At 45.5% G+C, this 11,809-nt stretch overlaps 1 protein-coding gene across 1 annotated transcript; it reads right to left on the reverse strand.

Moving 5' to 3' along the window:
* Positions 1–1,662: 1,662 nt before the first annotated feature.
* Positions 1,663–9,427, reverse strand: klf9 (Kruppel like factor 9). The gene is made up of 2 exons (XM_085992371.1): positions 7,863–9,427; positions 1,663–4,437 (listed from the first exon to the last, which is right to left on the reverse strand). The coding sequence occupies exons 1-2, from the start codon at positions 8,320–8,322 to the stop codon at positions 4,190–4,192; spliced, it is 708 nt and encodes a 235-aa protein (XP_085848497.1). The 5' UTR covers positions 8,323–9,427; the 3' UTR covers positions 1,663–4,189.
* Between the last annotated feature and the right edge of the window lie 2,382 nt (positions 9,428–11,809).

Below are 11,809 nucleotides of genomic sequence, written 5' to 3' on the forward strand. Positions count from 1 at the left end.
GTTCTATAAAGGCTCTAGTGGTTTTACAGCAAGGCAACTAGGGATGGGCAATAAATGCTGGCCTTGGCAGCATCGTCCAGATCCCATGAACCAATAAAAAAAAGGTCGGGTAACATGAGGTGACTGACTGGACACAAATAAATACATAAGCCTGCACACCTTGAAAATATAGGGCAATTGTTCTAATTTTTGTCCACTATTGGTGCTATAGTCTTAATATGACAAGTTTAGAAGATGTGAGTTGTACCTTCAAGGATATCTAAGCAGCTGTTTGTTTATCTGTGCTTCATTTCCATCACACTTACTACAAAATAAATCATTTTCAGGGAACCATCTTCTATTAAGTCAATAACCAGTGGGAGTCATTACACTGCACATCAGTGGTTTAAAATCGTGTACAAGTTTATGTAGATTATAATTGCCCTCATTCAAATTAAATTGTTTGAAGTTAGAATCAGATCATACAGCACAGAAGGAGGCCATTCAGTCCATTGTGAAAGAGCTATCCCCCAATTAGTCCCACTCCCCTGTCCTTTTCCCCCATAGCCCTGCAAATTTTTCCTTTAAGTATTTATCCAATTCCCTTTTGAAAGTTATCATTGAATCTGCTTCCACCGCCCTTTCAGGCAGCGCATTCCAGATCATCATAACTTGCTGTGTTCAAAAAAAAATTCTCATTTCTTACCCCCCCCCCTCACCCCCCCGGATTTTTTTGCCAACTACCTTAAATCTGTGCCCTCTGGTTACTGACCCTCCTGCAACTGGAAACGGTTTCTCCTTAGTTACTCTATCAAAACTCCTCATGATTTTGAGTACCTCCATTACATTTCCCCTTAACCTTCTCTGCTCCAAGGGAGAACAATCCCAGCTTCTCTAGTCTCTCCACAGTCTTGTCATATGGGGGTAGAAATTGGACCTGGTTGCACCTCTAACAGGCCAATAAAAGATAAGTTTTATTGTTTTTAAAAATCAAGAAAATCTGTGGAACTGCAGTGCTACCCCCGACTCCACAGCCATCACGCTTGGGCCCCATTGCCCTCCCTTAAACCCCCGGGACTTGCCTTCGGCCAGGAGGCAAGGCAAGTGGCCCCACATTCGTCCTACATTACAACAGTGACTACACTTCAGAACAAAAGTATTCATTGGCTGTAAAGCGCTTTGGCACGTCCTGAGGTTGTGAAAGGCGCTGTATAATTGCAAGTTCTTTACAAATGCACGAGCTGCCTGTGGAGGCGAGCCAAGCACTGGCTGCTCACCTGTAAAATGTTAATTCGACCCAGTTCATGGCATTCTGGGATTTGTAGATTGCTCAGAAACCAGGGCATAGTAATAATTCCCGAGCCATTTTACATTAAACTTTTCTTCAGCAACAATAGAAGACAGCTGTCACCTGTCTATTAAAAGCAATCTTGATTGCTACTTTCCTAACTTACAACTGGCAACAAAACAAACTAGAGACGGTGGCAGGGTCAAGAGAGGTGGTGATTTTAAATAGATTTTAAAAGACTTTCAAATTAGGTAAAATCCAACCGAGTTGAACTGAACAAGACTGCCTTGAATAAAATTACTGTGCCTGTGATATCTATACTGCAGTGCTTCTCAAACTGGGGTCTGTAGAGACTTTCCAGGGGGTCTGCGACTGGAGGTAATTTCAAGCCTCAATTTCAATTTTCAATTTTATTTGTCACATAGCCAAATACAACAAGTGAAATCCAGTCAGTGAAATGCTTTTTTCTTAACGAGCCGAGCGCACCAAGCAGCAACGGACACTTAGCTGCTGGTACGCACGGAGCCCGCAAGGACGGCAGCCATCTTCATCGGCGCCATCACAATAGGGTCCGCTCTCGCCTCGCTTCGCCTTTCCCGCACTCCTGCCCGACAATCTTCAGCCGCCATGGTACCGACGTCCCGGGGCCTGCTTCTCCCTGGCTCTCCTTCCACCCGGTCTGACCTCCGAGCCTCCCGCGGTGTCCGACCTTCCAGGGCCTGCTTTTCCCGCCCTCGGTCAGCTGGCCGCCTCCCCTCCTACCGGTTCGACCTCCGAGCCTCCCGCCGAGGAGCTGCCGACCGCTGTGCTACAGTGGGTCGTCGTGGCCTCCATCGCTGCTTCTGCTGCCATTTCAGCCGCCACCAGCAATCCTTTCCGAGAAGTGAAGAAAGTTTTGTCCAGGATGAGAGCGCTCAGTCCTGGCGAGGGGGAGGGAGCAGTCTCCAGCGATTCGGCGTCTCCCATCAGGGCGCTGGCTCTGGGGAGGGAGGGAGGAGGAGGAGGGGGTGGAAAGGAGTGCTCCTCTTTATAAAACTGACACTGATTCAGTTCTTCTAACAACTGGGTCCGCCTCCTCACAGAGGCGCACAGCTCTCACTTTGCAACAAGCGCTCCCTGCCAGTCGAGCTGATTCCCCTCCCTGGCGCGGTGACCCTGTGCCATCCTTCCGACACGTGATCAGAGCACCTGCAGGTCCCTTCAAACTCGTGCCTGAACGTGTTTACGCAAACATGTACAATCCCACAGTGCAGCCGTTACAGAACATGCCAGTGGGACAGTACGGGGGTGAGTCGTGCTTCCAGCAGCATCGCAGCAGGTGCTCGTACCCTCACTCACCTTGGCCAGCCTGCTGACGGCTTTAAAACTTGTCCAGCACTAAGTGGCCAATAGTGGCCGTCCATTGCTGCGGAGTACCCAGAATTGGTGCGAGAAGCAGGAACACCCAACTCACTGATATCTGTAAGTAAATACCTGTTTTCTTAAAAGCATTATTAAAACACTCTTTTTACATGCAGCACGTTCATATTATGAGTATTATACAGTATTACAATTTAGAAGAGGGGTCCGTGCTTACTAATCGATTTGAAAAGGGGTCCTTCAACCAAAAAAAGTTTGAGAACCACTGCTCTAGCGTAGCCAGCTTTATAAGTCAATATACAGGTAAACCGGCATAGAAGCACAGTGGGATTTTATTGTATGATTGTTGTGATAATCTGCAACGACAAACAAACATCCCTCCACTGGACCGTTGGACATTTTCTTACAATTATATTTTTAATTTCAAAAATACGCTTCATATTCCTCCTGCTCAATCCAAAGGATCTTGATTTTAGCAATAATAAATAGTACTCATTTAGAAAATTAGAAGCTGCACTTTTAGTTTTGAATTTTGAAGTTTAAAAAAAATGCAAATTGCAAGATTTCATGTGATGAAAGGAAAAATAATTGCATTTAGGTGCAATAAAATGGCTAAACCGGACAATACATACATAGTACATATAGCTACTTATACATTCACACTTGAAGGTGGGTACCACATATTACAATGATTGACAATAAAGGTATACAGTATAAATATACTTTTACTGGTACTGTAGACTAAAAAGAGGTAGATTTTCCAGCATTAATTTTTCAAAAAAGGTGACAAAGAAAACCATTAAGACTTAATAACTTTCCAATGCTGTAGAATTTTAAATAATTTTCTCTTCTGCCCCTTTCTCCATCTCCCATGGTGGGGCAAATACCTACAATACATCATGAGCCATAGTAAGACACATTTCAACATGGCCACGACGACCACAGTGTCCTTCCTCAGAAGGACCTTCTAACTACTAAACCACTAGACCGAGACTCACTACAGAATTCCGCTCGTGAATCTTGAGCTTCCCCTTTTCCTGTTGCGAATTCAGAGTTACATCTCATAGGGCTGATGGAAACGAGTGGAATTAGTGCCTGTTTTATCCAGCGCCCTAACACAGTATGCTAAACATGAAAGACGACTCCAGGCATTAATTAACTGGACCGAGTGAGTCCCTGTCCAAATGAGAAAAGTGTAAATCTTCACACCAGCTGAAAGGATAATAGTACAGGAGTAGTAGTTATCGTGTACTTCAGGAGCCTGCATTTCAAACTGCACCCAGAATTACTAGAAGTGTTGAAAATCTGCTGTAGTACGATGATAGTGTGTGTCACAAAGCAAGATAAATTTGGCGGCCAAACAATTAACGCTAGCAAGCACAGACCCGCGATCAGAAACTGCTCCTAAATTGAACCAGAGTTTAAAGACCAGGGCACTGAAATGCAGAGTACAAACTGCACACCGATTATTAACAGTAGCAGCAACGGCAAGTTGGCGCACTGACAGCAGGGCGACTTCAACCAGCAGCCTGCTGATCTGGTTCCTCCCCGTAGGCTGGGCTTTTATCTTGCTGGTTGAAGGGCGGCGGATCGGAAAGATCTCCTCCGTGGCTTTTGCAGCATGCCGGAATGAAAGCCGGGATGCCGCCTGGCGTGCTTGGTCAAATGATCGCTCCTCATGAAACATTTCTCGCACATGGGGCACTTGAACCTTTTCTCGCCGGTGTGGGTTCTGTAATGTCGCGTCAGTTCATCGGAACGGGAAAATCTTTTACTGCAACTGGGCCATTTGCAAGGAAAGGGCCTTTCTCCTGTAAAGGGCAAAGAGAACATTTTAAAGACACCGTCACCGTACAGGATTTCTTTTTCCATACAATTGTCACGAATTTGGATCTTCTCTAGATATTTCTCTGGTTCAATGGCACCAGTCTGAGCATCTTACTTTCATAGGAGTTGACCCACACTGCCGTATAACCTCCTTTCGGCCCTAGGTATCCCTGTCTTTTGCATATGCAGTTCTTTAATCACTCAAACATCCCAAGGCGCTTCACAGGAGCGATTATCACACAGGATTTGACACCAAGCCACATAAGGAGATATTAGGACTGGTGACCAAAAGCCTGGTCAAAGAGATAGGTTTTAAGGAGTGTCTTAAAGCAGGAGAGAGAGGGGGAGAGGTTTAGGGAGGGAATTTCAGAGCTTAAGGACCAGGCAGCTGAAGGCATGGCTGCCAATGGTGGCGCGATGAAAATCGGGGATGTGCAAGAGGCTAGAATTGGAGCAATGCAGTGTTCTCAGAGGGTTGGAGGAAGTCACAGAGATAGGGAGGGGCGAGGCCATTGAGGGATTTGAAAACAAGGATGAGAATGATAAATTTGAGGTGTTGCCGGACCAGGAGCCAATGTAGGTCAGCAAGCATAGGGGTGATGGTGAATGGGACTTGGTGTGAGTTAGGATATGGGCAGCACCCTCTGGTCGTTCCTTGTAGCTCCTCCTTGTCCTCGAGCTCACTGAGGTTGAAAGGAATTCCAAAAGGAACGGCCATCCTACCAGGAGTGTCTTAAAAGGAGAGGGAGAGGCGGAGAGGTTTAGGGAGGGAATTCCAGAAATTAGGGCCTAGGCAGCTGAAGGTACGGCCGCCAATGGTGGAGCGATGAAAATTGGGGATGCGCAAGAGGCCAGAACTGGAGGAGCGCAGAGACCTCGGAGGGTTGTGGGACTGGAGGAGGTTACAGAGATAGGGAGGGGTGAGGCCATGGAGGGATTTGAACACAAGTGCAAGAATTATGATCAATTTAATCGATGCAATTTATGTTTGTGTAATAACGTGAAAATAATGTACACGCTTTTCTGAAACTTTATGTTATTTTATACGTAACGTCCAATTTATTTCCCACTAATCCTCTGCCATAAAAACCTTCAGGTTATTATTGTCTATACTACATTTTCACTGATGTCAAACTGTCTCTGCTTACAGCCAAGAAAAGTACAAATGAATATTAGTTTTAATCTAAATTAAGCTATATATTAGGAAGAATATTAAAGAGCTAACAATGAGTTTAAGCCAGTGGTCAAAGCTAATGCCTGGAGATACACCCCTTCTCTTGATGATTACTTACACCGATTGGATCTTCCTCATGCTTTGAAGGATGTTGTCCTTTACACACTAAACTCTGACTCAAGCTGCCCTGTAATCAATATGGGCATCATGAAACTTGACTGCATATGCTAGCTGCCCATTTAAGGGGGAAGCTAGATAAGTACATGAGGGAGAAAGGAATAGAAAGATATGCTGATAGGGTTAATTCCACAGTAAGGTGAACGTACAACAACATGCATTTAACATAGTAAAACATCCCAAGGTGCTTCACAGGATCAATTATCAGACAGGATTTGACACTGAGCTACATAAGGAGACATTAGGACAGGTGAGCAAAATCTTGGTCAAAGAGGTAGGTTTTAAGGAGCATCTTAAGGGAGGAGAGAGAGGTGGAGAGGTTTAGAGAGGGAATTCCAGAGCAAAGGTGGGGTGGGAATGGGGGTGGGAGGGGTCTGTCGCGGAAGTGGGAGTCCCAGAGGAGGAAGATGGAGGAATGAACGGTCTCCTGGAGCCTCTGCTCCCTCTAAATACATTTTTTAAAACCCCATATCTTTAAGTAATCATATATTTCTAGCTCATTCCTTTAAAAACAATTTTTAGTGGTAGAGCAATATAACAAATAGGCACTCCCACCAAAACAGGACAGCAAGCGGTGCAAACATTTGTTCAGAAAACTTCAGCGAATAAGGTGAAATATAAATGAAATCAAAGGCATAGATTTACTTGCAAAATAATTTTAATGTTCATTTTTAAGTTAGCCAGCAACAGGTGGCTACTCAATAATCGCTGCTTTATTATAATTATAGAGGCATCTTTGTTCTTACTAACATCCCACATCTTACTAACTGCTGTACATTACATTCCTGGCAAATATCACAAGGGGTCTGTGGGCTGACAACTATATAGACACAAAAAGAGTTTCTTAAACAAAACAAATTTCCTGCCTCAGATCCCCACTACCCAAACTGTAAACACAAAGCACAGATCATTTCCATGGTGCAATTTGCCTGGATGAGTGCAGCTCCAACAACACTCAAGAAGCTCGACACCATCCAAAACAAAGCAGCTCGCTTGATTGGCACCCCATCCACCACCTTAAAAGTTCACTTCCTCCACCACCAGCATACCGTGGCTGCGGTGTGCACCATCTACAAGATGCACTGCAGCAACTCGCCAAGGCTTCTTCGGCAGCACCTCCCAAACCTGCGACCTCTACCATCTAGAAGGACGGGGGCAGCAGGCGCATGGGAACACCACCACCTGCAAGTTCCCCTCCAAGTTACACACCATCCTGACTTAGAAATATATCACCGATCCTTCATCATCACCGGGTCAAAATCCTGGAACTCCCTAACAGCACTGTGGGAGTACCCTCACCACACGCACTGCTGCAGTTCAAGAAGGCAGCTCACCACCACCTTCTCAAGGGCAAGTGGGATGGGCAATAAATGCTGGCCTTGCCAGCAACACCCACATCCCATGAATGGATTAAAAAAATTGTTACAAGCACTTCAATTACCCAAGTGATTAGTAGGCTGAATGAGTGAAATCCACACCCCCATCCACAATTGAAAGTTACACCCAGACACCCCCCCTCCACAGTAACAAAAAACCCTGAAACTCTATAAACAACCGCCCATTTCTCCAGCCATATAATATGAAGCCAGTGAACTAAATTCTAAAATTATCCATTCCGCCTTCTGGATTGTATGGAATTGTATCACTCTTGATAAGAGTAAATAGGGGAACACTGCTTCCAGTAGCAGGAGGGTCAGTAACCAGAGGACACAGGTTTAAGGTGACTGGCAAAAGAGCCAGAGGGGAGATGAGGAGCAATGTTTTTACACAGCGAGTTGTTACAATCTGGAAGGGCAGTGGAAACAGATTCAGGAGTAACTTTCATAAGGGTATTGGATAAATACTTGAAATTCATTTGCAGGGCTCTGGGGATAGAGCAGGGGAGTGGGACTAATTGGAGAGCTCTTTCAAAGAGCCGGCACAGGCGCGATGGGCCGAATGGCCTCATTCTGTGCCGCATGATTCTATATGACTTCTCTCTTTTAAAAAAAGTGGGGGGAAATCACAACTTTACTGAAGCACAATACTCATTTTAAATGGGAGGGCAGTAACACTTACCTGTGTGCGTTCGGAAGTGTGCCTTTAAGTGGGAAGACTTCCCGTAGACTTTGCCACATCCAGTGTAGGTGCACTCGTGTCTCTTGCGGGAGAAAGTCTTCACTTCGCCCGTTGCGTTACACTGTAGCAGTCCGAGCTCCGGCGGAACTCCGGGCTGAAGATGCGGCTCCAGCTGCAGGCGCTGCTGAGCTCTCCCGGTCAAGATGCAGGCGTCGCCCTCGGAATCGGTGGCGCTGTCGGAGTGATTGGGAGAGAATTGGGAGAGGGGTCTGCATTTGCTTAGGTCCGCCAAGATCCTAGCCATGGTGAGCAGGGAGCCGCCGTCCTTCCAGCCCTCCCTGGTGTCTCTCCCATCCTCTTCAGTCAACTCCTGCACAGGAGACTGGTGCACTATAGGGCGACTGGAGATAGAAACCAAGCACTCGGCGGCCAGATAATCGATGTAAGCAGCAGCAGACATGGCTCCAAATACAAATTATCAGTGAATTTCCTGCCGTTTCCCACGCCTTGCTTTAAAAAAAAACCCGACAGCAATCTTTAAGGGAGACAATCTGCTGGGAGCATTGACCAAGCTCCGTCCCTTCTTACACAATATGGCAAAACACGTGGCGTGCAAATGTAGAAATTAAAATATCAAATCACATTGCAATTAAAAAAAATCTCACAGCAAAGCTTCCAGACCTATTTGTTCTTCACCACTTCCGTGTGTTAGATGGACGAATTTGTATGTTAAGAATGAGGAATAACTTGCATTTCTAGATAATGTTAGAAAACAAACACGTGCAATTGAATCTTGACAAACTGTATTCCTTTGTTTCTATAAAAAAAATAACCAATAAGGAGATACAAGCTGGATTAAAATTACCCTATAAAGGTTGGTTATTTTTGTCGGCGTGCAGAACGACTTATTTTTGCAGGAGATCAGGTTAAGAGTAATACTGCAACAGACTAGATACACAGCCGCGCTGTCCTGGACTAGTGGTGAACTTCGCAATGTACTTTCGCAGAGTAACCAACATCTGGATTCCTCCCCCACCACGTCACAATGGAAGCGCCTCTTGATTGGACGTGCAGCGTTCTGTTCACAAGGACTCCAAACACCTGGAGGCTCCTCCATTCACATTGACAGGGCGAGCTGACTGTAGAAATGGAACAGCTGAGCGAGAGCCCCAGATGCACACAATGTCAAGTTCAAGTTAACTAATCCAAGGCAAATCCGTGCAATGGATATATAACTTCATTCAAAGGTCTTTTGATGCCTGGCTCCAGTTGCTGGGTATAATCTTAAAGGGGAAATGCTCATATTTTTTGTTGAAATGTTTTTGTCTCCTTGCTCCCAGCAACGCTTCGAAATTAAAATTCTCATCCCTGTTTTCAAATCCCTCCATGGCCTTGCCCCCTCCCTATCTCTGTAATCTCCTCCAGCACTACAACCCTCCGAGATCTCTGCACGCCACCAACTCTGGCCTCTTGCGTATCCCCCCACTTCCATCACTCCACCATTGGCGGCCGTGCCTCAGCTGTCTGGGCCCCAAGCTCTGGAATTCCCTCCCTAAACCTCTCCACCTCTCTTTCCTCCTTTAAGACGCTCCTTAAAACCTACCTCTTTGACCAAGCCTTTGGTCACCTGTCCTAATATCTCCTTATGTGACTTTTATGTGTCAAATTTTGCCAGATTACACTGCTGTGAAGCGCCTTGGGACATTTTATCACGTTAAAGGTGCTATATAAATGCAATTGTTGTCACCTTTGTTGTTTCATAACATAATTATGCTTTCTTTAGACCCTCCTAATTCTATCTAATTTGAAATTCTACTCCAGTGATACCATAGTTGGGAATGGATGATTATGGTTAATGATGCTCCCTATTTATTATGCACTAGAACAGAACTTGGACTATTTACACAAAATGTCTGCTCTCAAGGCTATCTTCAACCAACATTCTGAAGACTAAAATGTGGTATAATAAACAGTACGAGTAGCCATGATCATATTTCCTTTTATACCATGTAGGAATGTGTGCTAATTCAAGACATGTATTTACCCTTTCATATTAACAGCAATTTTAGCTTTGCTATAACATGTAAAATGTTGAGGCAAATAGCATACAAGCATTTACATAGAATATACAGCACAGAAACAGGCCATTCAGCCCATCCAGTCTATGCTGGCGTTTATGCTCCACTCGAGTCTCCTCCTATCCTTCCTCATTTAAGGGGAAGCTAGATAAACACATGAGGGAGAAAGGAATAGAAGGATATGCTGATAGGGTGAGATGAAGTATGGTGGGGGGAGGATTGTGTGGAGCATAAACACCAGCATGGACCAGTTAGGCTGAATGGCCTGTTTCTGTGCTGTAGTTTCTATGCAATGTAATGTGTTTATTCAAGAAATATAATAAAAGCCTAAAAATCATACAATGTATTTGGAGGGTGCGCAAGTTCAGTGAGATGGGACTTCCATTGAGCAACTGTTGACCCCATCCCAAATCCTGGGGACAGGGTCATTCGAATATGCTGGTTGGTAGGCCATGCCTGTAGCAGCACATCAGAGGTGCTCCCCCCCATTGAGGTGTCTTGGGGTGGCACCCTACCTTTCCAAGAAGGATCACCTGGGGCCTGGGTGAGGGTGAAGAAAGTTGGCAATGTAATTTTCTTCACCTCCATCGGGGGGGGGGGCAACTTACTTCAGGTAATTGATCCCTCTGAGATCAATTACCTTTTTCTTTTGTACTTGAAGCCTTCAGAAAGCCCACAGTGGAGCCCACACCTGCTCTCAGCAGACATAGATCCCCACTGGACTTATCTGGGGCAAGTATGGAGACCCTGGGAAAACCCACAGACACTATGAGTAATAATAGGACACGGAATTCTGCCATTGGTGCTTCACACAAGGAACAACAACTTGCATTTCTATAGCACCTTTTACATAGTAAAACGTCCCAAGGTGCTTCACAGGAGCGATTATCAAACAAAATTTGACACTGAGCCACATAAGGAGACATTAGGACGGGTGGCCAAAGAGGCAGGTTTTAAAGAGCGTTTTAAAAGAGGAGAGAAAGGTGGAGAAGTTTCGGGAGGGAATTCCAGAATGTAGGGCTCAGGCAGCTGAAGGCATGGCTGCCAATGGTGGAGCGATAAAAATCGAGGATGTGCAAGAGGCCAGATTTGGAGGAGGGCCTCCATACTTGCCCCAGATAAGGAAAGTGGGATTAGGGTGGATAGCTCTTTGTCGGCCGGCATGGACAAGATGGGCCAAATGGCTTCCTTCTATGCTGTAAATTTCTATGATTCTATGGTTGTGGGGCTGAGGGTGGTTACAGAGAAAGGGAGGGGCGAGGCCATAGAGGGATTTTAAAACAAGGATGAGAATTTTAAAATTGAGGTGTTGCCGGACCGGGAGCCAATACAGGTCAGTGAGCAAAGGGGCGATGGGTGAACAGGACCTGGTGTGAGTTAGGATACAGGCACAGAGCTTTGGATAAGCTCAAGTTTACAGAGGGTGCAAGGTGGGAAGTCAGCCAGGAGAGTGTTGGAATAGTCAAGTCTACAGGTAACAAAGGCACGGCTGATGGTTTCAGCAGCAGATGAGCTGATGCAGGGGGCAGAGACAGGCAATGTTACGGAGGTGGAAGTTGCAGCAAACTCAACAGCATAGACAGAGGGCTGAGAACAGGTCTCTTTCCCAAGCTGTCAACAAGGGATACTACGGCCGCCAATGGTGGGGTGAACCAAATCAGGAATGCAGAAGAAACCAGAATTGGAGGAACGCAGAGATCTCAGAGGGTTGTAGGGCTGGAGGAGATTACAGAAATAGGGAGGGATGAGGCAGCAATTTGAGCATATCAGTTATACAAATCAACCAGATAATGAAAACAAGTACAGCAGGTTCATTAGCAATCGAAAGCAAGCCAACAAGTTATGGGGATAAGATCTGGAGCAAAGTAC

Source organism: Somniosus microcephalus, chromosome 1 (genome assembly GCF_052327205.1).
Source record: "Somniosus microcephalus isolate GS21.2 chromosome 1, FLI_Smic_1.0, whole genome shotgun sequence".
Taxonomy (NCBI): Eukaryota; Metazoa; Chordata; class Chondrichthyes; order Squaliformes; family Somniosidae; genus Somniosus; species Somniosus microcephalus.